The sequence below is a fragment of the Lygodium microphyllum genome, chromosome 1, assembly GCF_053477565.2.
Source record: "Lygodium microphyllum isolate KBCC chromosome 1, Lygodium_microphyllum_v1.1.10, whole genome shotgun sequence".
Taxonomy (NCBI): Eukaryota; Viridiplantae; Streptophyta; class Polypodiopsida; order Schizaeales; family Lygodiaceae; genus Lygodium; species Lygodium microphyllum.
This window is the reverse complement of record NC_141135.1, coordinates 17,876,744-17,903,189: the sequence shown is the minus strand read 5'-3', so window position 1 is coordinate 17,903,189 and position 26,446 is coordinate 17,876,744. Positions and strand designations below refer to the sequence as shown.

Below are 26,446 nucleotides of genomic sequence, written 5' to 3'. Positions count from 1 at the left end.
GACAAAGGTTTTTTACCCTTATTCTAACCCTTGTCTACTTATTAAAGTGTTGTCACATGCTTCCAAACTTCCCTTGGTTCAAACATGTTTTGAAAATCCTTACTTAGCTCCTTCCACATATCTTTCTATCGAGATATTGAAGCCAAGTTCTATAGCAAATTAATAATATCCTCTTTGTTTTTGCATGCTATTCTCCTCATAAAATGACAATTCTTGAAGTCAATACATATTATATTCTTTTTTATGTGTGTTTTTGCACTAAAACTTTACTTATTCTTTCACTTTTCCAAACTCTCTTTGGGTTCTACATATTCTATTTTGCTTTATTCATTGTTTTCTTTCCTTTCTCCTCTCGTTACCATTCTTATTCTCTGTGTTTATCCATGTCATTGGAAGAAGCTTGAGATATCATTTTAAATGTCCTATTGGAAGAAGAAATAAGGTTGATAAAGGTAATTGGAATGTAAAGATTTTAATGGTTTTAGATGTCATTCTCATTGGATGGGCCTTTCTCCTTACCTTATATTTATTTACTATTAATCTCTCCCTTTTTATGTATTACTCTTTTGCTTTTCATGAATTCTTACGCTCTATTGGCATAAGCCTTAGTGTGCCAATTGAATCAGATGAAATAAGGAATTTGTTGAGGTAATTGGAATGTTAAAGTATTTTCTATTTACACAGACACTTGATTTGGTTTAAGAAGTCACTTGTAACCATGTCTTTCAATGTTGTAAGTCTTTCACTCTCTTTTGCTTTTGAGAAACATGGATGAAGCTCCACTGAAAAGGAGGGGTCATATTCATATAAGTGTGAAAGAAGAATATTCCACATGGAGAGGAAAAAACCCTAAGGTGTTTTGCGATGAAGTTGAGGCCAGAAGGTTGAGAGATGAAGGCAAGAAGTACATTGATCTATGGGTAAATGGAGGCTTATATCCAAGGGATCCATGAACAAGTCAACTATCCAAATTTCAAACTCTTCATGACACAATCAAAGTTTATTAGAGACTGAAAGACCAGCTTGTTGGGATATTGTAATTGTTTCGATTTTCAACATATAAGTGAGGTTCACAAATTGAGGCAACTACTTTATCACAATCATTCTTCTTGGGAGGCAAAGTATGGACAACAAGCGAATAGATTAGTCGATGATTGCACAGAGTGTAGAAAAAATGGAGGAAATGGAGAAGCTCAAGGAGAAAAATAAATCACAAAGGGATTAAGTGGAAAAATGGAAAGCCTCACTGACATCGATTGGCTTGAGATTCATGCAAAGGCATTTCAAACACCTTGACAATTTAGCACCAAAGGACGAGGTTTCAGCAATGTAATTACAACTCATTGTCAAGAACTTGGTCGAAATCTTTGAGAATGAGGTCAGTAAATACGAAAATAAATGGAAGAGAGAGAAAATAGAAAATTTTCATCATTATTTTATGCTAATTTGACTTAAAATTAGAGAAAAATGAGCAATTAATAAGGTGTCTTTTCCCTATTTTTGTCTAGTTCGGGTGTGACTAAGAAATACTCTAAATCCTTACAAGGCCCTTTTGGCCTCAAATTTGGCCCTAATGTATGGATTATTTTGCATATGTCTTCTAAGTTGAATGTAGGTAAAAATTAGGGAAGAATCTTAGTCCAAAAGCTATTCTTAAAGGGGGTTTCTAGGCAACATGGCTAATATTTTGAGCTTTAAAACTCATAAAGTAACCCTTATATTCAAAAAATTTGATATTTTAGCCATAATTACACCCCCAACATACTTAAAACTAAGAAATTTTTGCAACATTTTGACCTGCTTTTTATTTCTTAGCCTTTGATTAACTAAGAATTTGCCCACATATTTACAATTAAGAAATCACAAGTGCCTCTTATCTTTCAAGTTTCACACTAGTCAGAATGGATGATGGGATTCTTATGGGGCCATTACCTTGCCTCCTCCATCTACCCTTAGCTCTCTGTCTCAAGATTACTTCCCATGCACCAACTACCATCCAATCTCTCTTTGATCATTTTTCCATGGACTAACAGGTGGGCAAGATATGGCCCCAACTATTTCTGGAGGTGTGGTCCAATTCTTTAAGTTGGAGCCTTCTATGGCCCAATCATGTAAAGGATAAGCACACTCTTTTGGCAAGATCTGTTCAAGTTTCTCTTGATCACTCCCAATGGAAACAAGGATGTTGCTTATTAGGATGGAAATGGACTCAACTTAGGATCAAGGGTATCCTATCATGAAGAGAGAGAGAGCACTCAAACTTATCAGCTTCTAAAATTCTTGGAAGTCACAAACCATTTTCAGTGATTGCTTCTCCAACAATTAATAAATATTACTTGAACCATGATTACATAACTTAACATACCTATACACCCCAAACAATCAACCAAGGCTTGGTCAAATCACTTCTATTATGTTTCTGATGCACAAACCCCCCGAAGTATAAGATAATGGTAGGCAATTGTGATCTTCATCACCATATTCTCCCCCATTTACCATCTACATGCGTATAACTTCTTCCTTCTTTCACATTATGAAAGATCATAGCTCTAGTTCACATAGCACTCGCACTCTTCATGTCCCTCTCTACATGTGCTAGGATCAATTCCAAACCTTGGCTTGCCTTTCTTTTGCATCTTATGGTTATATTACCATATTTGTCCTACAACTCTTGGAAAAATGACGCCATCCTTCCCTTCCTACACTCTATGTTGAAGTTCCTCATTGCTACCTCAAGACTCTGTACATTTTCGCTTGAGCTTCATATGATCGCACATATGATCTCAAGAATTTTGTTGAAGCTCTCTCTCTAATTTTATGGAGTAAACTTGTACATTTACACTAACATGACACATGAATTATGTAACCAAGCACTATCATCTTCTAATTGCTCCAACACAAATTGAGAGTGCAACTTTGATGTGTACTAGCTACATTGTAACCTTATGTGATATGCCCCCAAGCAAAATAACCAAACCATGTAATAATTATAATAGGATTTTGTTGTCTATGCTTGTTGAATTTCAAGAGCATGCCAACTAGTTTGCTTGCTTAGCTTAAACAAATGTATTTTCTTAGTGGAAGCTTTTGTTGTTTCATTGTGCAAATCATACTTTTGTCGAGCCCAAGGCTCTAGCATTTCTCAAACTTATAGGTAGCCATATGTAAAAAGTAACTCGTTGAAAACATACTTGCTGCATATGCACACAACCCACAATGGAAGCAATATTTGCATGACTGTAGCAACTTGTTTATTTTTAAGCAAAGTGAGCATTCACTATGGCCTACAACTATACCAAATTTTAATTCACTAATAAAAAACCTAGATAAACAAATATGGGAAAGCAACATATGGTCAAATGACACACTTGACTTTCAACTAATCTGGTCTACCTGCATCTACTTACAAAATACATGTGAAATTGCTTCCATATTTGTCTAAGGCATTTAAAACTTGATACTTAAAGAGAGAGCAGGTCTACTTGCATAGGAACAAGCCTTAATTCAAATCTTTTGAGATACCTCCGCAGTGGTGTGTTGCGAAGCAATCACGCCTCCCATTTCCCAAATTCACGTCTGTGTGCTCATGATGGGCCCTTAATAGAAAAAAATTGGCCACATAAAGATGCTTCATGTTATGTGGAATGGTTGTGACTTCGTAATTGCAACTACACTCTACAAAAACATACTCATTTTTGGGTAACATAGATATATTAAGTCAGCTTCAAAACCTGTGGCCAAAATTGATCGCAATTCTAGTGGATCCAATGATGCATTAATGTAGACTTGTACTTCATTTGTGGCAGGTAAAAGTTCACAATCATTCCCTAGTCTGAATCGTTGAAGGTTTCCCCTTTGGAGGAGCTGGGGTTATACTTTCTTCCTTTGTTTTTCAAAACTTTCTGTTTTTGTCTTTGTCTTGAATAAAATGAAGATACAATGAAGAGAAAGATAAAAACTAGAAGGGACCATATTGCTACCATCCAGTAAGTGGGATTTACAATCACTACAGGAGATTTCATAGCTGATCCTGTTAGCTTTCTATACAACAAGTTGCCTTTCAAACTGCTCTTGCCTTCATAAACAGAATTCATGCTTGAATCCTGAGACTCGTGTTTGCTCAAAGGCAACTCTTCATCAGCCTCCTTGTCCAATAACCCATTTTCTTCTTCACTAACTTCATCCTCAACCTTCGTTTGGATCTCCTCTAGTTCATCTTCCATGTGCAAGTCCTCCCCTTCCTTGTTACCCATGGTTTCTCTTGCATTTGTGGGTTCTGGACAACCCCTCCGTTTGTGATGTGAATATAAAGCATTGTTTAAAGTTCGCACACACTCTATACTTAATGTATCTCTTCTTAATTCCTCCACATTTGAGACAGACAAAGACGATGGATCAGGTGGATCTGGGAAAAACTTCCAACATGTATTAACCATATCCTCATCATGCCAATGTGCTTTGTCAAACCTCCAATTGCCCACAGTGAATTCAAGTCCATAGTGAAGTACACGAGGTTCGATGTTGTCAAGTGGAACATATCCAGGATAAAGCATGATATCAGCCCTCCTCCTATGTCTCAAATTTAGCTGAAATAAAGAAGACAATGTTATTGTATCCATTGATGAACATTTTCAAATAGCACATAAAGGGGGTGAAAAAGATGATGAATAACAACTTACATTTAAGACCCAAAAATTGCATGTCATGTGATAGCTTGAAAAGAAAATGAAACATGGCTGCACAGTGTTGTCTTAAGCTAGTAACGAAGCATACAAATCATAACAGTGTTCATTCAGCAAATGGGCACACCTATAGGATCATTTTCAATGTAGTCTTATCCCCTGTTTTCTGAGTATGAGAAGAATCAAAACATTTCTACCATGGTCATGAAATTTTCCTGCATGTATACTGAGATCCTGCCCTCTCACATATGTCCTCAGCTCATTTTCCTCATTCAGTGTCAGAAACTTCCAGCTGGCTTGTAATATTTCCACGCAATAAAAGTTAGTTGGTTAGTTCGAAAGTTAGTTAGTCAATTAATAAGTTAGTAAGATTGCTAACTAAAGACTAACTAAGGTAAAAACTAACTAGCATTAATAGCTAATAATTTTCATTCAATTAAAAATATATTTTAAAAAATCCAAAGTCATAAATCTGACATTTTTCTCGGATTGATAAGGACCGTAGCCACCCTTCACGAAAAGTACAATGTGAACGGGACTTATGAACCATATTAATCACTAGTATTAATGTGTATAGTTTGAATGGTCCAAAAATATTAGATTCTTGGGGGGGAAAAAAAACTATTATAGTTTAGATATTATCCTAAAAAGATAGAACTAAAAGTCATTTTAAAAAAAAGACAAGTGATGTTTTAGTTAGTTTTGGAGATTTTATAAAAAAAGAAATAAAGAAAAGTGACTGGCAAAATCGGGCGCGCCGCGATCGCAGTCTACAGGCAGTAGACAACACTTCGAATAAAGAAGAGGAGGAGGAGTGAACTAAGAGCTTTCTAACCAAGTGTCTTCGCATTTTACTCTCCATTTGGAGCCAATGCAACCATCAGATTTATGATCTGAGCATCAAATCACTAAGTCTTCTAAGAGCCCCTCCACTCTTGTTCTCAGACTTATCCCCTCCTCTCTAATTCATTATAAATATGAGGCATGGGGAGGCACAAGGGAGCATAAGAAGACCCCGAAAGGCTGCAAGAGAGAGGGAGAGAGAGAGTATACCCCTCCAAGAGATTGTGAGAGAGAGAGAGAGAGAGAGAGAGAGAGAAGAGTTACCCCGAGAGACTGCACAATTTCTCTCTATCTCGATCCTCGATTTAACCATCTTCTCTTTCGCTCTCCCATCTCGAATCTATTCCACCTTCTTAATCTCTTGAGTCTACTTACAGACGATGACCTCCAAGCAAAGAATGCCGCGTGCGGATGACAATCCTACAACCAGCAATATAGCTCGAGCAAAGGCATCACTATCAATCCAATTGCGGTACCGGTCGTAAGTAATGTATTTTTCAAATTGATAGATGCTTGTTTTAATACTCGCAAGAGATGCATTAGGCTCCATACGTTGTGGTGCTAAAATAGGTCATTGAAAATGATAAATCTCATCTCAAATATTCAAAGATGAAGTTTGTGAAGTGCTTGTATCAAAGGGAGTTAAATTACACCTAGTTGCTATGTGATAAATCCATGCATAGCATAAGCAACATATGGGACACTAAAGTATTGAGTATCGATGAGTCTTTGATTAATCTTTACCGAGGATAATATTGTTTAAAATTCGCAAATGCATATACACGGTACATACATGGGAGAGATTATGTAAACTTTACATCGATGCCATGTAACTCCTTACCTTAGGAGAAAGGAAGATAAAGCCAAGAAAAAAAATGTTGCATAGTAGAAAAATGCTAAAAGATAATTGTCACTTAGAAAAGAGGCATAAATGCTCTTACTAGATTAATTAATTTGCATTGGAATGATAGGACTTACGTCATGTATAGTATTGGAACCTTTAGCATATGCCGTAGGCTAAAGGAGGGAATATTAAGTAATTTCTACTCTTTGGCCCTAAGGGGGAGAGTGAATATGCGACGGAATTATTGTCGCATCTATTATTGTACTGTTTGGAAAAAATACAATTAGTTTTGTTGGTTGATTGAACAACACCCTAAATGCTTTTCTTTTAATCAAGGGATTGTTGCATTGTGATTTGGATAAATATTCCAAGGCTTGTGTTGATGGCAAATGTATGGCAGGGGTTTGTAATGACAAGTTGCCATGGGAATAAAAGAATGTTTTTCTAGAATATGATATTAGGGCTGATTGCTTTGATTGTGCTTGAATCTTAATTGGATTAATTAAGGAAGGATATTTTGCACGCGTGGATCATCTCCAAGATCACATCGCGGATTATCTTGAGAGAGCACTGCTCAATTCACAGGCCGATGATCAAGTGGTGAAAAGGTCAACCACGGAAATGGCATCTCGCTCCTAGATTGCTTGTGGGTCAGGTGGAGCTCTGGACACCCCTTGCCTGTCCAGAATGGAGTTGGAGATCCCCGTGAGCCCAACGTCTGGAACGTTGGAAGATCCTATTCTAGATAAAGAATGGAAATTTCGATGCCATAAGATTTGGACCGGGTACTTCTGTTTGACAAAAGGAATACATAATTCTCCTGTATGGACAGGAGACAAAGATTAACTTAAAGATAAGTTAAGAAACTTGTTTGATAAAAGGACTGCTTGTTTTGTTTTTGTGTATGTGTTGTAAATTACGTGAACGAACTCTGTGCCCTAAAAGGCTTAATTAATGAAGCTGATTTTAAATGTCGCACATAAATTTGGTAGCACTTGATTAGACAACTAAAGCTATCGAGAAAAGTGCGGTGGACGTGACTTGGGTCCGTCCTACGGAAGGGTGATTCCGGTTAGCTGGGAACTTTTCTCAAAAGACGTAATAACGAAACTGTGAAGACTTAGAGTCAGAAGAGTTAAATTCCCGATTTATGTTGTTTTAGGGAAGCGGAATGGGACTATGCCTTATGGGCAGAGAAGTTGAGCTTCACATCCCTCTCATTTCCCATTCTCCATGAACCAAGTGCAGCATAAATCCACTTCGACTCTATTGTTCTTACGCAAAGTGGTTCATCTGGAGCTCGACGCTAGCTACTTCCTAGAGACTTGACTGATAGGAAAGAAACCCTGACTTCATGTCAGTCCTAAGTGAGAACGACCGGATACTTCCGCTTTGGGACAGACTCGGGAAGACCTAGATCGCAAACCCTGTGACATTCCTTGCGAGTGCCAGGTGGCGCTTTCTAGACTCCCTCCCAATGGGCTGCTAAGACGTGTCCCACAAGTGGACAAGCGGACACGTTACATGGCTCATGTGCAATATATGTTTCTATGTAACAGGGTGATCTTAAGTATCAATCATCTCATATTATCGAGAAGCAATAATTGAAGGCTCCACACTAGCACCCTTAAGGGTTTGTATGATTTTTACCATAGACACTGCAACATATGAATTTGTGAACTTAGATATCCGAATCCTATCCATCTTGTAAGCCACAAGCCTGTATGTACTACATCACCATGCTCAAGCACAGGTCTGTATCCACAAGCTGAGTCAAATTGAACCCACAAACAAATCCAGAGCCAAAAGTGTCGTGGACATGAACAACCCTATGGGTGATGAGGTGTCTCCACAAGCTCTCATGGACATGCCTTTCCACAATTTCTGGATTTTTTTGGATAATCCTTGCTTTGAGGACTATGCCCTTTGTATTTTGATGAATTAGTGAACATCACACAAAAATGTGTGTGTGCATGTGCGCATATGCATGTGCGTATGTAGCAACAGCAGCAACAGCAACGGTGGTCACGCTGGTACTGCTGCTGCTGCTGCTGGTAAGACTAAATTAGTTGGAATCATGCTCAATTGATTGGTTGAGAGTGATTTCAGATTCAAAGGGGGTCATAGCAGCAAATAGAGTTGGACATGGTGGAGTGATGCCACTGTGGGTATGCATGCAGATAAGATAGTTGGTCTTTTCAAGTTACAACTGGAGCATTATGGATCATCTTGACCTCAAATAGCTCCTTGCCATGGCATGATGGGTCAGTTTGAGCGTTGATCATCGCTGTAGTGTCAATCTGATATGCAGTCCCCCAGGTTGGAGCCAGAGAGACTGAGCCAGTACGAGTGAGCTGGAGCTACATCTAGTGCCTAAATTATCAATGAGCCTCTATTCCCATATATCTTGGCCTGTATAGCAGCATCCCATTATACTACCACTGGATCCTATGATCTTTTGGAGATAGTACTCACGATGTTTTGGTTAAGTTCATTCACTGGTCAGCTGTTGAGCCTCCTTTTGAAGTGTATTTGGCGTCTTCATCCTTGACACAGAGAAGCCACCTCTTTTCCCTGATTGAGAGGGAGTAGCTCAAACAGATAACAGACTTCTCCCTTGGAGACTTTCCGAGGTGTATTGTGAAGTTGTTAGATAACTTGATTCTTCGTGCAGATATGCAGATGGTGCTTTCTTCCATGTTTTATTCTCTAAAGGTGTTTTCTTCTTGAAATAGGTGGTGTTTGCTTGAAACCATCAAGCTACAGTCACCACTATGAGAAAATGCACTAACTATGGAGTAGAGAGAAACAAGAGACAATGGCAATAGGTGAGTTGACACAAGAGAGTAGAGTGTACTTGCTGAATTGAAAGAGAGAGTGAAAGTACAACACTAGGTTAGGTCATGGGTTGACCTAACCAACCTTCCACCATCTAACTAGAGTTAGGCTAACTTACTCTAGTCCCTACTATCACTACTTTAATGTCAAAGGACACTAGGTACACACATACACACTATATTGACATTTATTAAAGTGTCCACACCACATGAATTACATGGGCACTTCCCAGAATTGGCAAATTCTAACAACCCCCTGCAATGCCAATGTGATGAAGTACAAGGATGATCAATCACCAAAGGGTAATAAGTTCAAGGACTTTTGAAAAGCCTCAAACTTCTTGCATGGTAATGCTTTGGTGAAAATGTCTGCAACATTTTTCCATGTGGGTATATACATCAAGCTGATGTCTCCTGCATAGCATCTCTCTGCCATAATGGTAATACACCTCAATGTGTTTCTTACAAGCATGAAACATAGGATTTCGTGCTATTGCGATAGTGCTTTGACCCTCAAAAAGAATGGGCGTAGGACCCTCCAATGGTAAGTGTAGATCAGCCAACAATCTACCCAACCATACACACTCCATTGTTGCCATGAATGCTGCCCTGTACTCAACCTCACAAGATGAGGTAGCCATTGTATGTTGTTTCTTACTTAGCCAAGTACAAGGATGATCAATTACCAAAGGATAATAAGTTCAAGGACTTTTGAAAATCCTCAAACTTCTTGCATGGTAATGCTTTGGTAAAAATGTCTGCAACATTTTTCTATGTGGGTATATACATCAAGCTGATGTCCCTGCACAGCATCTCTCTGACATAATGGTAATGCACCTCAATGTGTTTCTTAGGAGCATGAAACACAAGATTTCGTGATATTGCAATAGCACTTTGACCCTTTAAAAAAATGGGCGTAGGACCCTACGATGGTAAGTGTAGATCAGCCAACAATCTACCCAACCATACACACTCCATTGTTGCCATGAATGCTGCCCTGTACTCAATCTCACAAGATGAGGTAGCCATTGTATGTTGTTTCTTACTTAGCCAATGCATGAGTGGCCTAGAAATAAATAGTGTCCACTAGTAGACTATCTAGTGTCTGCATCAACAGCCCAATCTAAATCACTATAAACTTGTAGATGCAAGTCTTCTCCCCCCCCCCAAAGAAATCATAATACATGTGACTAAGTACCTTGCAGATATCTAAAGATTCGCTTAACTACTTACCAATGTATGGTCCATGGGCTGTGCATATACCTACTCACCTAAGATACTACATACTGAATGTTAGGGCGTGTGTTGCAAAGATAAATAAGACAACCAACAACCTAGCTATAAATTGCAACATTCGATATCTCTTTATCATCATGCATAGACAACTTTAAGGCTGGCTCCATGGAAGTGCATAGAGGCTTGCAATCTTGCATATTAAACCTATGTAAAAGCTTGTCTACATACTATGACTGTGATGTGATGATGCCATGCTAACTTTGGGTGAACTAAATTCCCAAATAGTAGTGTAGGCAACCCATATCTAATATAGCAAATGCATGTTTCAATTCAGCCTTGAAATCTGCAATTTTATTTTCTTTAGGTTGAGTGAGAAGCATGTCATCCATATAAAGAATGATAATCAATCCCCCCTTCATTCTTAATGTATAAAGTGGGAGTGGTTGGACTATTTTTTAACCCTTGGTTGGACAGATAAGCAACAATTTTAGAGTACTGTGCATGAGGAAACTATTTGAAACCATAAAGAGCCTTGTGTGCGACTTGCAAACCATATATTATTTTCCCTTAGTGACTAACTTTGGAGGTTGTGTCACATAAACATCCTCATGTAGATCCGCATTCAAAAAAGCAATCTTAATGTCCAATTGATATACTTCCAGTCATAATTTGCAACCCTAGCAATTACGCATCTCACCATACTCGTATGGGATACAAGGGTAAGTTTCCTCATAATTTATACTATTCTTTTGTGCATGGCTTTTGCTACCGACCATGCTTTGTACTTGTCAATAGTACCATCACTCTTGCGTTTGAGTTTAAAAACCCCATTTCATACCAATGGCCTTCTTACCATGTGGTAAATCCACAAGTTCCCATGTAAAGTTAGTGGCAATAAAGTCTAACTCTTTCTGTATGGCTTACATCCAATGTACATCTTGCTAAGCTTTGTCCAAGAAAGTAGGTTCAACATCATCTCATAGTAAGCTCATGAACACATGCTCATCACAATCATCTACTTTCGTAAAATTTGTCAAACGACCCCCATTATATCATGTGCTACATGCCTAAAAACCCTTCTAGTGCCCTGTGGTAAGGGGGCATCCATACTACTCTCCTAAAGTGTACATAACAGCCATCTAGGGATTGTTTTAGTTGCATTTACTACAGCCCTTTCATGTTGTATTGCATCTTCCATTGCACAAGGCAAACGGAGATTACATTCCTGCTGTTCAAGATCAAATGGTGCAGAAATAACTTCCTATAATATGTCTGTCCGGCCATTTACAGCAAGTGTGGACTCCAAAGAAAGTGGCAAAGGACCCTCAAAGACATCATCAAGATCATGGATGGCTGGCATCTCAAATTGATCATGAAAAAATGCAGCATTTTCAGCAAATATACCATCCCGATTGACAAAAACTTTCTTAGTGCATGGATCATACAAGAGAGAGCCCTACTCTACAAATTGTAGCCAATAAATATGCATTTTACATCCTTCTTATCAAGCTTTCCACTGAGTTCTTTAGGCTATGAAGCCAAATATCCAAAAGTAATCAACTTTGGGTTTCTTGCCATGCCAAGGTTCAAACGATGCAATCGTCTTCAATACTTTAAGTGGGTGCATGATTTAATACATGATCCCCACACTGAAGGCCTTCTAGCCAAAACTTATGTAGCAACCCCTTGCTTTTCAACAAACAATGAGTCATCTCCGGAAGTGTTCAATTTTTCCTTTCAGCAACACCATTTTGTTGAGGTGTCATTCTTACAGTGGCTTGATGTGTGATGCCATTTTCAAGCAAATATGTCTCAAAAGCACGAGATATGTACTCCCCTCCCCCCTCTAATGTGCGAAGTGTCTACACTTGCAAGCCAATCTCAGCCGCAAGCTTTGCAACAAGATATTTTAAATGCATAAACACATCAGATTTTGCTCTTATCCCATATACCCATATATACCAAGAGTAGTCATCAATAAAGGTGACAAAATAAAGATGACCCCAAGTAGACATGTCCTAATGGGACTGAAAACATTAGAGTGAACAAGTTGCACTTTCCGAATCGCATGCATTGCATCATCCTTCCTGAAAGCCAATCTTTGCATTTTGCCCAAAATACATCTCTCACATGCATGGGGAGGTGGAGTCTCCATTGGAGGCAATGCATCTACCATCCCACACCTCTAAAGGGTCGTTAGACTACCAACACTCTTATGTCCATGGCGGGCATGCCATAGCTCCGCATTCTACATTGCACATGAAAGAGTACTAATTGCCAAAGCATCATGAGACCATCTATCATACCTATCCAATAAAAAGAGACCCTTGTACAAGGTATTGGATAGCCTAAGTCACAAGTGCATAATCCATCTCTCTATCTTTGACAATGCATTTTTCATCTTCAAAGATAACCTAAAAGCCATGCTTATTAAAAGTAGATATAGGCAACAAATTCTTTGTAATGCCAAGCACAAACAAAACATCTCGAGCATGAAATCAAAACCATCTACAGCAATAATCATCACCGAACCAATGCCACATATATCAAAACTATTGTTATTTGCATATATAACACCTTCCCAATAGGGCTGAATGCAAAGATGTGAAAAAACACTTCCTAGAAGTGATATGCTTGGACACCCCATTGTCAAAATACAATGTGTGCTGCATTTCAATAACATTGAATGGTGAATCACCCATCAAAGACTCAAAACTGCATGTAAGAAATGCATAGTCCTCCTTCACAAAGTTGGAGGAAGCATCATAATCAATGGATTTGCTAGCTAATGTCTCTTGGACAGCCAAATCAGAGTCCTCTTTGGCCAATTGCTTTCTGTATTTATCAATATAATGACCGGGCTTTTTGCAATAATGATATTTTCCCTTTTTCTTAGACTTTGAGAGCATAGCCACATCACTGGAATGCGATGCAACATTCTTCCAAGTTTGTTCCTCTTGTAGCAAGAGGCTTTCCAGTTCCACAAATGTAAGTGGTTATTGCTTCCCCCAACACCCTCCCCCCCTCAAAGACAACATAAAAGAGGTCTAGAAGCCAAGACACAACTCAAGAAGAGAGTTTAGTGCAATGTTTCACAATTCTACATCTTGAATGACCTCATCAACATTAAGCACCCGCTCACGCAAATCCTATATATGTGTGAGGTGATCTATCATACTATCACCCTCGTCCATGTTTACATTAGCAAACTCTCTATGCAGATAGGATATCCTAGCCTCATTATGTGCTGGAAACATGTGCTCTAGTACATCCCAAGCAACTTTTGAGGTCCTACAAGACTAACTATATAGAATGATAACCCCTTTCACTGACAAGGCAATCATAGATAGTACCTGTGCATCCTTCGAGTCCTGCCTTCTTTGATCCTCGATAGGGGAGAGGGGATGCAGAGGTACCAGCACCAGCAATCTATCCTCCAATATTAGGCTAAGGTGTTTCAAGTGCAAGACCTCCCGGTCGCTCTGCAAATCACCAATGACATAGTCCCACAAATCCTTTGCCACAAGAAAGTTGCGCACCACAAAAGTCCACAATGGGTAGTTGGTGCCATCAAGCTTGTTCTCCTATGTTAGGACACCAAGGGTGATGCTCTGATCATTATACCCCTAGTGTGCCATGCTACCAATGATGCACAAAAATCAGTAGCCAAATACTCCAATGCTGAAGTATAGAATGTACTCTACTAAGTATCAAAAATCCCCACATGGGATTAGAATGCAAGTACCAAACTGCCACAAATCTTGCTAAGTGTGCCCAATGTTACACAAATCAACACTCAGCTTGTGAATTACAGCAATGCACTGCTGTACCGTTCTTGCCTTAAAATGCATTCCCGAAAAAACAGTTTACAACAATGTAATGCTGAGTCTCACCAAATTTTACTGAAAATCCCCAAAATTGACTGCCAAATCCAACTATCACAGCAAGTAAATGCTGCCCTGCAACCTATTATCTGCCTTGGAATGCATGTTGAGCAAAAACCCCAAATTTCCTTCCAAAATTTCAAAGAAATTGAAAAAATATATACCTTACGGTCTGAATTTCTGCCAAAATATTGCCTCGGGACACATGCGAACAGTAACCAACAGTTGGAATCCACCTCATAATGTGTGTTGAAGCCTCTAGACCAAAAAGGCCCAAGTTTGTTGCACAAATTTGGAAGAAATTGTGCAATGTCACATTAGTTGGTGTTGATTCGCACGTTGGAGGCCGATTCAAGCAAAAGCCCCAAATTTTGGGCACATCGGGAAGTCCATACAATGCTCGGGACCTTCAGGCTATCTCAATGGTGGTGATGATGGCTGCTGTTCGGCATCATGCAATGCATTGGAGGCACTCACATGGTGGGACAGGTGGCTGAACAGGCAGCATTGGCATGAGCTGCCTGTTGTTGACACTATAGCATGGTGCAAGAAAGAGCGGAGAAGACCGCAGCAAATGTGGCAGCACTGGCTATGAGATGCGCTAGAGGAGATGGCACAGAGGGCGATGGCCACAAGGCGATGTTGGCGACTATGATGCAAGCAGCAGATGCAGGTGGCATGGAAAGCGTAGGAGAAGGTGCCATCTGCTCCATGCTACTAGAGGAGACAATGGGCAACACTACGCAGCACGAGCACTGCAAGTGGTGGGGGAGGAAGCAGCGATTGTGGGCGAGGCACCAGGTATAGGTGGTGCTTCTGGCACACTGCCAAGCAACAAGTGGCTGGTGGGCAATGCCTCTGACCGAGCTGTGGTGGCAGTGCTCAACAAGAGCTGCAAGAACTCAACCGATGGAGGCACCTTGAAGGCAGTGGTAGTAACCGAATCTCAGCTGAACTGAGCTTCTTACAACTCCCTCTCTTCCCCGTGCATACGAAAGCTAGTGGTAGCAGGACCTTCAGGGGAGCAGCATCGGTTGGCGATGACTGAATGAAACCCGCATGGAAGTTGCTACGATACCAAATGTGAAAAAATGCACCAGCTATGGAGGAGAGAGAAACGAGAGATCGTGACAATAAGTGAGCTGAAGCAAGAGAGTAGAGTGTCCTTGTACAACACTAAGTTAGGTCATGGGTTGACCTAACCAGCCTTCCACAAATTAACAGGACTTAGGTTGACTTACTCTATTTCCCATAGGCACTACTTTAATGTCTAAGGACACTAGGTACACACACTACAGTGATACTTATTAAAGTGTCCAAACCATACGAATTACATGGGCATTGCCCAAAATTGGCCAATTCTAACCACCATAGACTATTATATAGGGAGTCTATGAGATCTGTTATGGAGGTGGACTACCCATGTAATTGCTCCACTTTTGACTTTCCTCGGGCAATATCCAAGATCTGTGAGGGGGTACTAGAAGTTTGCTTATCTCTTGCTTCTCAGCTGTACATTAAACCATCCATTGGGGGACATGAGGAGCTCTATCCAGTTTGAAGATTATTTAGGGTTGTAGATATTGTTAGTCCACCACTTTGGGCATATCCTTCTCGTGATTTGTACATGTATATGCCTATGTTGTTCTTTTCACCAGCTGGCCCCTTTTTTCCCAAAAAAGAGATGTGGCTAGTTATATCACTCAGAAGAAAATGCCATGAAGTACAAATGCTCAACAGTCTGGCTGAAGCTATCTTGCAAATTGAATCATATTGGCAAGGCCTCTCGAGGCAGTATAGGGGGAATGGGCGAATAAGCCATGGTGGAGAAGTATAACATAATCAGGGTTTTCTATCCTGCAAAGTGAGAATAGGCCACAACAACCCAAAGTGTGAACAAACTGCTGCTGAATCTCGCATCCATGTCAACTCTCCCCCTGAAGCTGCTTGAAATGGCCTTTGAGGGAGTGAATAATGGATAATCAGAGCTCATTCAAGGTGGCGTACATTGAGAGGAACTCATCGCAGAAGATCACCTGGCAGCAGGCCTTCCAAATATGGCATTATGAGGCTGTCACTAATCTCCCACACCTCTATGTGTGAAATAGTAGGCTCCAGCACCTGGCAGCTTGGCAAAGCCTCCAAGCCTACCGTTGCACATAAGCCAGCCTCCGTGATCAAGATAGTGTCATGCATCTCTACCTCTTAGAGTAGAGGATGACCCTAACACATTGATTGCCAACATTAGAAAGACCCCCACTAGGCGCAGTGCACACCCAAGGCTGGGCCCTACTTGATCGAGTGGCCTAGACGCTCCTCTCCACACCGATTGTGACACCTCACATGTGCATAGATAGTGCTTTGAAGTCTCTAGGGGTTGTTGTGGTTGGGCAACATAGGCAAACCCAGTCTTGTACTTCTAAACCAACCAACTGCCAATTGCAAGAGCTCCACGTGCCACTAGCCATAGGAAGTAAGAGAGCCTCCTCACCTACCAACTATCCCATAGGCACTGACAAAAATTCTATTTGAAAGGGTCTATGATGCTATGCTCTAACCCATATCTACTATTGATGGAGCCCGGTCCATGTCATCCTACATCAAGGTATGTCTACAAATCCGGATTATAAAAACAAAAGAACTCACTAGTTTCTATGAAACGGATAAGATAGGTCATCCACTCCCATTGACCAAAACAACTTCATTCAAGGCCATATCCTCCCAAATCCAAAGTCACAACTCCTAGATATCTAACTAGGCAATATGTGGGTCAAGCTATCCTGACTTCCCTTGGAGTACTATGACTTTGATCTCCTCCAAGGGATGCCAGGGAAGGCTAGGCCCTATGGTTTATCTATCCAAGGCTGATTGACCACCCTCTTGCATGATGAAGAAGGTATACGAGACGCGCCTCTTAACTCTATAAGCAACTTGCACTAGGATACCCATAAGTGAAAACCCGGCTATCCACCCATGGCCCAGCTACAAAGCCTCTTGGTGGAGAGGGGCCAGCAACCTCTAGGGAATTGTTGCATCAATCTCCCACCATCAGCCCCTATCCCCCTTGCATATCCAGTTGCCTACTACTGAAGGACCTCTGGTTTGGAGCAATGTAGATGTCTCTCCAAACCCTAATGGAGTGGACAAGGAGGGCCTTCGAGCTCACCCACTAAATGTGTGTAAGCTCCCAAGCTGCAGCCTTCACAATCCTAGACCTTAGATGTTACATACTTGGGCATCCAGATGGGCGCTAGTAGCATTAATCACAACGGTCATGAAGTGAGTTGGAGGTGAGTATGATGTCCGATCCATTTATATTCATGGAAAGAGTTTGTGTCATGTCTCTTGTGCAAGTTGGATTCTAGGTGGGCATTTCATTGATATCAAAGTGTCTTGTGTGGTCATCTCCTGCTTGTGCACCTCTGTCTATGTCAGACGAGAACATTAGGAGCTCTTGTTGAGCTTGCATAAGCATTACATGCTGAATTAGCCACTTCGACAATCCCAAATATGCTTAATAAATGAAAACCCTAAAATGTTGCACGCTTTGAGAGAGGTTGAAAATAATGCACAGTATGAGGTACCGAAACTTTCTATATATAGGCATGTTGCCCTCCATTCAGTCCAATCTCGTTTTTGCAGGTTTCAAGCCCTCTAGCTTCACTGCCCACACCCCGTTCATGGAGGACATCTCATCTAAAGCTGCCCATAGCTGTCTACAAGAGTCTGGCGCCTATTTCTAGCCTCCACCTTGCTGTTCTCTCACCTTCCAACAATTGCCGTGCTGATTGACCCCTCTCCACAGTTGGTGACTACTTCTATACCAATTCGTGCTGCTAGCGACCATCCAGACACTGTCACCTTGCTGTTTTTGCAGCCACCTAGTTGGGAGGACCACATCAGCATTTGCGTTTTCAATCTTCTACTGCCACTAAGGTTGATGACCACCTCTAGGTAGTTGCATTTGCAGATTTTCTCTCTCCTTGCTACTTATCTGCATTAGATCCACCTTTCATAGCTGCATTTGCTGGTGTTTGACTCTCCAAGGCTGCCTTTGTTGCATTTCGTGTTTCGTCAAGAGTACGATACACTCTCCCGCTCAACACCTCTATCTCAGTCCTTGAGACACAAGAGTTCGAGGTACAATTTTCATTCTTGCATGGTTTTTTGCCGTATGAGCATTTTATATTTAGTATTCAGTCATTTCATTCAAATTCTACTGTGTTCAATGTCTTTGAGTTACCCTAACCCTAACTATGTTCTTTTGAGTTTATGCCTTGTCGTACACTTCCATTTATGTTTGTGTTAGGGTATTTCTTCATAGCTACAATGTTGTATTTGTCTGTTATTTTGTGTGTTTTGGACACTTTAGATGGAGGGAACATTAGTACATTTCTTTTTGGGAACATTTGGCTGTTTTTAGGAGTTTGACCATATTTAGGGTTTTCCCAATTTTTGTCATATTTAAGCAGCCTACCTTTCCACTTTCATTATCCATCATTCATCCTTCATGATCAGCTATCCCTCATTCTCTCATCCCCCTACTACCATCTGGCACCCATACTAACGCGTAGACCTACGTGTTGGGGATAACTATTGCATCCTTGTACGAGCATCCATTGCAATTACATTGTTTCTTCTCTTACCTATGCTCTTTCTTTGTCTCCCTCTCGCTGCGTTCACTTTCCTCTTTCTGATGTGCTCTCATATGGTATCAAAGCCATGCGTGGGAATTGGAGATCTCGAAGAGGAGCATGTTCTCTTAGTGAAACTTGCCAAGCACCATCCCTATGTGCTGCAAACCTTGCGTTTGGAGTCAAACAAGGCAAGGCGGCCTGTTTCCAGCCCTTTATTGCTGCGTTTACCATGGCAAATTTTGGCTTTTGACCTTGGGCAGCTTCTGACAAGCTAGGCAGTTATTCTTGCCCCTAGGTGGCTTCTGCAGGCTAGGCAGCCTGTTTACTGCCCATTCAAGCTTGCATTTCTGAAGGAAAATCCCCTGCTTGCTATGTTTTGGGTCTGCTAAAATAGGCCCCTATATCACCTCTGTTTTTATGCATGCAATACACCTACATTTGTGTTTCCTGCAGCACTGCCATCAACTTTGCATTCTCTGTCAAGGTGACCATTTTCAAGTCAGGACAGCTGTTTTCAGACCAAGGCAGGGTGGTTTCCAGCAATGGGAGGCCTCTCACAGTCCTGGGCAACATCTAGGCATTCTTGGTACACTACCAGCCCATGGATTGGTTGTATTTACGGGTTGCAGGCATGTATTACTCTAGATTTATTGTTCCCTCTTCTTGCTCAGTATTGTCTGTTCCCTTTGCATCCGATACTCCCCCGTCTACCTTGCCTAAGTCAGTCTTCTTCTGTACCGTGGCACGACGGACCCCAATTATCGCAAGGACACCTCTGATGAGTGGCCAATTCCAAATGCGGAGGGTGGCGGTCTTGTGGCTGTTAACGCCTTCTGGAACAAGAAGAAGCAAGGCATGTCTTCTCTCACATATTCTTTCTTTCCCAAAGACTGTTAATGGATGGCTGCTGCTAAGTTAACCCATGCGGTTGGGCTGAGGTTGCCCAGAGGTGTGTACCAGCCAGCCTACGGACTCTTGGCTCGTAGGCCAACACATCCGTACACCGAGATGGTGTGGGCTGGTGGTATGGGATGCCAGCTCTTGGGATGCAGTTGTGACCCGAAGTGTTGCTAGCTCCCAATCTTGAAGGCAAGCCCATTTGACTCTGTGGCTAGGAGGTAAGTCTGATGTCCAATCCCTTTATATTCATGCACATAGCTTGTATCATGTCTCATGCATAGGTTGGATCATGGATGGGCCTTTCATTAGGATTCGAAAGACTAGCTGTCTATCATTCTCCTCCTAACAAGTTAGGGACCTCTGCTCTAGAGCCTTCCACAAGCTCTACCAAACTCGTAGCAACTTCCGAAGAAAATATGATTTGGGGAGGGTAGTCAGCGCTGTAATGAACATCCACCTCAAAGATGGTCTCCACTCCCTTTGAGGCATGGCCAGCATTCCTAGACACACTCCTTTTTGGGGAGGAGAAAAAGAAGACTGGTAGACAAGCTCCCTCGCATCCTCCCAAAGCTAAATATCTCCTCAAAGGTCCATAGTAGGGGGTCCTTCACCTCCTCCCAAAAGGTAAAAAAGAATGCCTTGGAGAGTCTATCCTCTCTTGAGCATATTTGCACATCTTGTGACTAGTAGGCATAAAACATCTCTTGTCCAGTGAAGGGTGTAGAGAGTGGACACCTCATCTTCTCTGTCCTGGTTGGACCCTCATCTCCCTAGGGCAAGTTTCCCACTTTTCAACACCTTTATAGACATAGTTATGTATCTCACTAAGGGTTTGTGCATTGACCACAAAGGAATCGGATGTGGTTGTTTGCTTTTAATACCTTATTTTGGAGTTAAGGGAAGCAGTTTTTAATTTATAGCATTGTTTAACTTCGTTTTCATGCATGTGCATGTGCCATATAAGGTATCCAAACCATCTATACAATTGGGTCTATTATCAACTACCTTCAAGCCTCATGTCTAGATATCCATTCCCACCAATTCCACCCACATCTCTCATGTAATCAACTAGAACTTTATAAACATGCTTCATCACTATATGTTTCACATTATTAAAGTAAAAGACTAATAATAAAGAGGGAAAATAACACTTTCTACAGTTCTACAAGAAAAAAAAATCACCATGGACTACCTTTATCCTCTCAAGGTTTAAAAAAACTCACCATGGACTACCTTTATCCTCTCAAGGTAAAAGATCAGTCAATCATTTCATCTCCAGTCGTACCAAAGCATCAAAATCACAATTTATACTTAACCCATCCTAATTTACCATCAGAACTTTCAGACCTTTCCAGGATGTTCTTTAACAGTAGGATCATGGCATACAAAAAAGTACGCCAGTATTAAAGAATATTTCTATCATGTTCAGGACCTGAAGCAGCTTTACATGCAGCTTTACATTCAACACCCCAATTAGCAAATTAGTCTTCTAAACCTGAGACTTTCTGTAGCCTTTCAGCAGCTGTAAAATCATCTCACACATTGTGCCAGTCATCTTTACTGACTCCTGAAGGATCAATCTATCACTATGTCAAATTGCATAGGATTTAGTGCATAGCATTATCACAAAGTAAAATGAGGGGCATGCATTCTTTTAAAAGAGGAGATGCTTGAGCTGTGTGAATTTGAGTTCAACAAGTTTTTCACATAAATATGTCCTGATCTTTTTTCAAACTGAAAAGCAGATGATGCGGGATAAAGAAAAGAGAAAAAGCAAGTTGATTTGATTTGCCAATACCTCTGCTGCACCAAATGAATAACCATACATTTCGCTTATCCAACCCTGTCCATAAATATCCCCAGTTATGTTGGTATACCAATGGGCTTTATCAGCTCTTACTTCCTCTGTCTTGTGCAGCCACAAAGGTGCAAGCATACGAAGATCATCGATATGCATGATAATAACACCTCCCACTTTATCACATGCTTCTGGGTAACGTGTGTGAAGCATGGCTAGTTGGTTGTGGCAACCTATCAAGTAACTGCATAACCGAGCCATGGTCAATGTATTGTTCAGGAATCAGAAAAAAATCAGGAGGAACAACAGTCTCTCTCTGCACTCATTAGGTATCATATTACAAATGGAAAAGATATTGTCAGAAGGCTTACTCATATGGGGCTGCTACAGGATGACCTTTCTCTGCTCCAAATTCCCAAGGTGTTATAGGTCTGCGTAATATCATGTCTGCATCCAAAATAACAACAAATTCTGCATCTGTTTGCACGTGATTCAACCAATGCAGCACACCAGCTGGCTTGTTTATTGCAGGATACCTGCAGAAAAAATTACTTTCATCAAGTGCCAAACTTCTTTCAGAAAATGTAAAATGCAGAAATCCAGAAAAAGCTGCTTGTTTCTAAATCATTATGGAAAAGCTAGTGAAGGATTGGGTTGCCTTGGTGGTAATAATCCAGAGAAACTACAGTGGACCAAATGGTGTTTTGGGTTAGCCTGGAGAAGGATAAACTCTGTTGCAATGTTTTTGCACAAGATTAAGAACAGTTCCTTTTCAAGAAACTTAAAGCATTAATTTCTGCATGAACAAATCAAGGCACACATATACTGGAGAAACTGTACTTGCAACAGATGGTTGAGTTAAATATTGTGCTTCTGCCTTTGCAGATGGTAATGGAGATGGGGATGTCAAACAATTGACTAGAAGAAGAAATGCCACACAAAACTGGATGGCGAACACAGTCAAAATCCCAAGGTCTGTCATGTCAAACTCCTACCGCAAGATCTCTAAACTCCAATCAACCTCCTATGAGTCACTCCCTATGATAATCAATTAACCCACATACAAGATGACTAAAACACACCTATCACCCACAACCTTATAATCAAGATTGGGGTCATGATCTCATTGATGGAAGTCACTCTTTAAGCAGAATCGATCAATCCTATAGTATCAAACCCTCCGAGCTTGCTTCAAGCCATAGAGGGCCTCACACAATCTATAGACATGATCCTCCTTCCCTTGCACAAGGAAACTAGAAGGCTTTGAGACATAGATCTCCTCCTCAAATATGCCATTCAAGAAGGCAAACTTTATGTGTATCTAAAAGATTGGCCAATGGTGATGGGTTGCTAGAGCCAAAATAGCCAAAATATTAGGCATATGGGCTGTAGATACGAAAGTCTCTGAATAATCCAAACCTACATGTGCTTGTCCAAGGATCCATCAGCCATGTACTTGTCTTAAAGACCTGCTTGTCATAGGGACATGAAATTTTGAGATGCTTTAATCTTTTTGATAACATTTGATTAAACTATTAATCAAAGGTGCAAGGTTGCTTAGCACATGTGATGCAAATGGCAGTTATTTCATGGTAGCACACCAAGGACCCTAAGGATGCAGTGGGTGTCAATGGTACCCGATGTTAGATTTCGACCTAACCAATTTATTGGCTACTAATGTCAACAATGACATTAGAGAATAGGCATTAATTAATTAATTAATTCTAGTCTAAGGATCAATAACTACTCAAGGATACTTAGAAGACAAATTAGCCTTGCCAATTTAATTATTAGCTACTAGAATTAATTCTTTGAGCACTCAATAATTATTAAATTAATTTTCAAAATTAATAAGCTCAATAATGCTGAAAAATGAGATTAGAAGATGGCCACATGGAAAAACTTGTCCATGCCAGTGAGGAAAACGTTTTTACAGGCTAGCGAAAGCGTATTCCAACCATTGTGAGAGAGAAGGAGGTTGTTAGAGAGTAAGGAGACACTACTAATGTGATTTGCAGCCACCAAGGATCAATCCTACAACATGCAATAGCAATTTGGAGCCCTCCAAGAGCAGGTGACAATATCCCAAGGTCCTTCTAGTGCAAATGGCATCATAGAAGAGGGGGCAGCAATCTTTCTCATGGTCCTAAGCTCTAGGTGACAAATTCCATGGCTGTTTGAGCAAAGCAGTAATAGCTTTTCAATGTTTCTCACAATGAAACTTTAAAATTTCTCTTTCTACAGCATTCTCTCTCACCCCCCAGCCATCTCTCAAGTTATCTCAACATCTTCTAGTAATTTGAGCCATCAGAGGAAGAGATTTCAATTAACGTGTATTGTAAATCCTGATTTACAGCAAAAATTAGGGTTTCGATAGCTACCTTAGGAAACATGCTCAAAATTGAGTCCCTAGGAATTGAATTCCAACAACAAAAATTGAGGAATTTCAAGAAAATTCAAGAGGCCAACCAATCAATTTCAGATTTGAGACTCAACTTGTCTTTCAAAGAGCAAGGTGAAGGCCAATCCCCAAGCAAACCAAGGGGCCAATTAGTTTGGAGGTGTACTGGTCAATTTTGACAGCAAGAGGCACTTGGAGTAGCAGAGGAGATCAAAGGATCTCAATTGTACTCCTTCCATTTGCAATATAAGATAAAGGAATACCGCAAGGGGCGCCAATTTTGGTGCCAAAACCAAGTGTCCAATGTCCAACAAAAAGTGGTAAAGTGTGCATTTTCAATTTATGTGAATTTTATGCTTGTTGTAATTATTGTTTAATCAAGTTTTTTACCACCCTATCCAAAGAGCAAAGCTAGTTTCATGGTTTCATTGCTGGGATATCATCAGTTCCCTCGAATTGATAAACCCAAGACACCTCATTAAAGGTTCGAAGCTTTGCTTGCTCAAATTGTATTCAATTAAGCATTACAATAAGAATGTCTTCAGATACTGAGATGGGATCAAGCAAGGATGATACCTTCCGATCTGAAAATTCACAACGTGTTGGGAAAAAAGCAATACCTGATCTGGGATGAGACATACAGCATGGAAAACAAGCTGATAATATTAGTTTAGACCAAAATGTGGGTCCCTCTAGGTCTCTTGAAGCTGATGACCAGCAAGAGGAAGAGAAATTTGATGACCAATTTAAATATCAGCTCAAGACAATAGCTGCAATGTTTATGCAATTAGCAAATGATCCTCAATTCATGTGCTTTTTGTATCCCTTAAAAGAGAGCAACAAAGGCAAGAAGGGGAAATTGTCTTCAAGATCTTCCAAGCAACAAGATGTACCGAAGAAAGAGCCAATACAGCAACATGATGTTCCAAATGTGGATAGTGAGCATAAGCAAATGATGCAAGTGGGGCAATTGATGCATATGCAAGGCAAACTTGAAAGTGTCAATCCAATGTTTTTTTTTGGATAACAAGGCATACATGCAAAGATGGGGCAACCAAGGTACTTTCATAGTAGCAATAGTTTCCATGCTATGGTGGATCAGGGACCACATACAAGGATGTATGGCACAACTTCTTATGGTATGCAACAGCCAATGCATGGTGTTGAGGCACAAAGTGGCAAGTTTGGTAGCACATATATACAACCCATTGTGTTTGAGACTCATGGTATTAATGTTGGTTATACAGATGCTCCATATAGTGTTGGTCATGAGGGGAAAATGTAGCTAGTAATGCACACAATATATGGAAAAATGTATCTTGATATGGCTAATAGTATACAAATTCACATGCAAAATCACATTGCAATGGCCCAAAGTATACAAACAAGAATGTTTCCTAATGCATTCGGTGCTTCTAGCATGTCAGATATACACAAGGGGCTAGTCAACTCGATGCAATGTTGCATGTTAGTTAAGTTAGAATTGCAACAATGTGAAAGTATAAAGCATCGCAATGCTTAAGGAAAAGAAAGGCCTACAACCTAGTAGAGGTTTCGAGGCAAGTAAAGGTAGAGGTAAGATTTCCATATGCTTATTGGTAAAGTTTTAGCATTGTTTTACCAATAGATGCAAAGTGGATAGAAGATAATGACTTGGTAGACCATCCTAAGTTGTTGCAACTTTACTGAGATGCCTTTCAACTAGAGCCAATAGAGATAACGCTTCCACTTCACCAGTTTTGGATAGACTCTCGTATGTAGTGGATCTCATATGTATTCAATATGCATCTAAGGCACTCTCCTTACACGATGTCTACCATGAGCCTTTTTAGCAAGAATTCTAGATTGTTCTTTAAATTTATACCATGTTTATGCTGGTTGGAAATTTTCAGTAAGTTTGGGATATATGGCATGGTTGGACAATAGTGGTCAACGTTGTGATTGTGATGCCTTATGGAAATTCCAATGTAGTATGCTTTTCCTTTCGCACAATGCAGTACAATTGAAGACGATTGTAAGTATTTCAAAGGGGAGGTCTGTCACAAGGACATGAAATTTTGAGATGCTTTAATCTTGCTAATAGCATTTGATTAATTTATTAATCAAATGTGCAAGGTTGTTTAGTACATGTGATAGACATGGCAATTATTTCATGGTAAGAGGCCAAGGACACAGAGGATGCAATGGGTCTCAAAGGCAAAAGTTGTAATAAGTTATGCCTGTCACGTACTATGTGGCACCCAATGTCAAATTTAGACCTAACCAATTCATTGGCTACTAATGTCATTGGTGACATAGAGACTAGACATTAATTAATTAATTAATGCTAGTCTAAAGTTCAATAACTACTCAAGGATACTTGAAAGGCAAACAAGCCTAGTCAT

General features: G+C 40.4%; 1 protein-coding gene across 5 annotated transcripts in view; it reads right to left on the bottom strand.

Moving 5' to 3' along the window:
* Nucleotides 1–3,547: 3,547 nt before the first annotated feature.
* LOC148040878 (peptidyl serine alpha-galactosyltransferase) overlaps nucleotides 3,548–26,446 on the bottom strand; it is a 161,521-nt gene continuing 138,622 nt past the window's right edge. For 2 of the 5 annotated variants that reach the window (XM_087672281.1, XM_087672207.1), the window contains exons 6-8: nucleotides 22,033–22,197; nucleotides 21,662–21,905; nucleotides 3,552–4,586 (exon numbers count right to left, since the gene is read on the bottom strand). In XM_087672281.1, the coding sequence (XP_087528407.1) occupies nucleotides 3,828–4,586; nucleotides 21,662–21,905; nucleotides 22,033–22,197 (1,168 nt within the window). In that variant the 3' untranslated portion in view covers nucleotides 3,552–3,827. Of the gene's footprint in view, nucleotides 4,587–4,741; nucleotides 4,975–21,661; nucleotides 21,906–22,032; nucleotides 22,198–26,446 lie in introns of those variants that run through there. The other 3 variants (XM_087672125.1, XM_087672053.1, XM_087672334.1) reach the window with 3 other exon arrangements.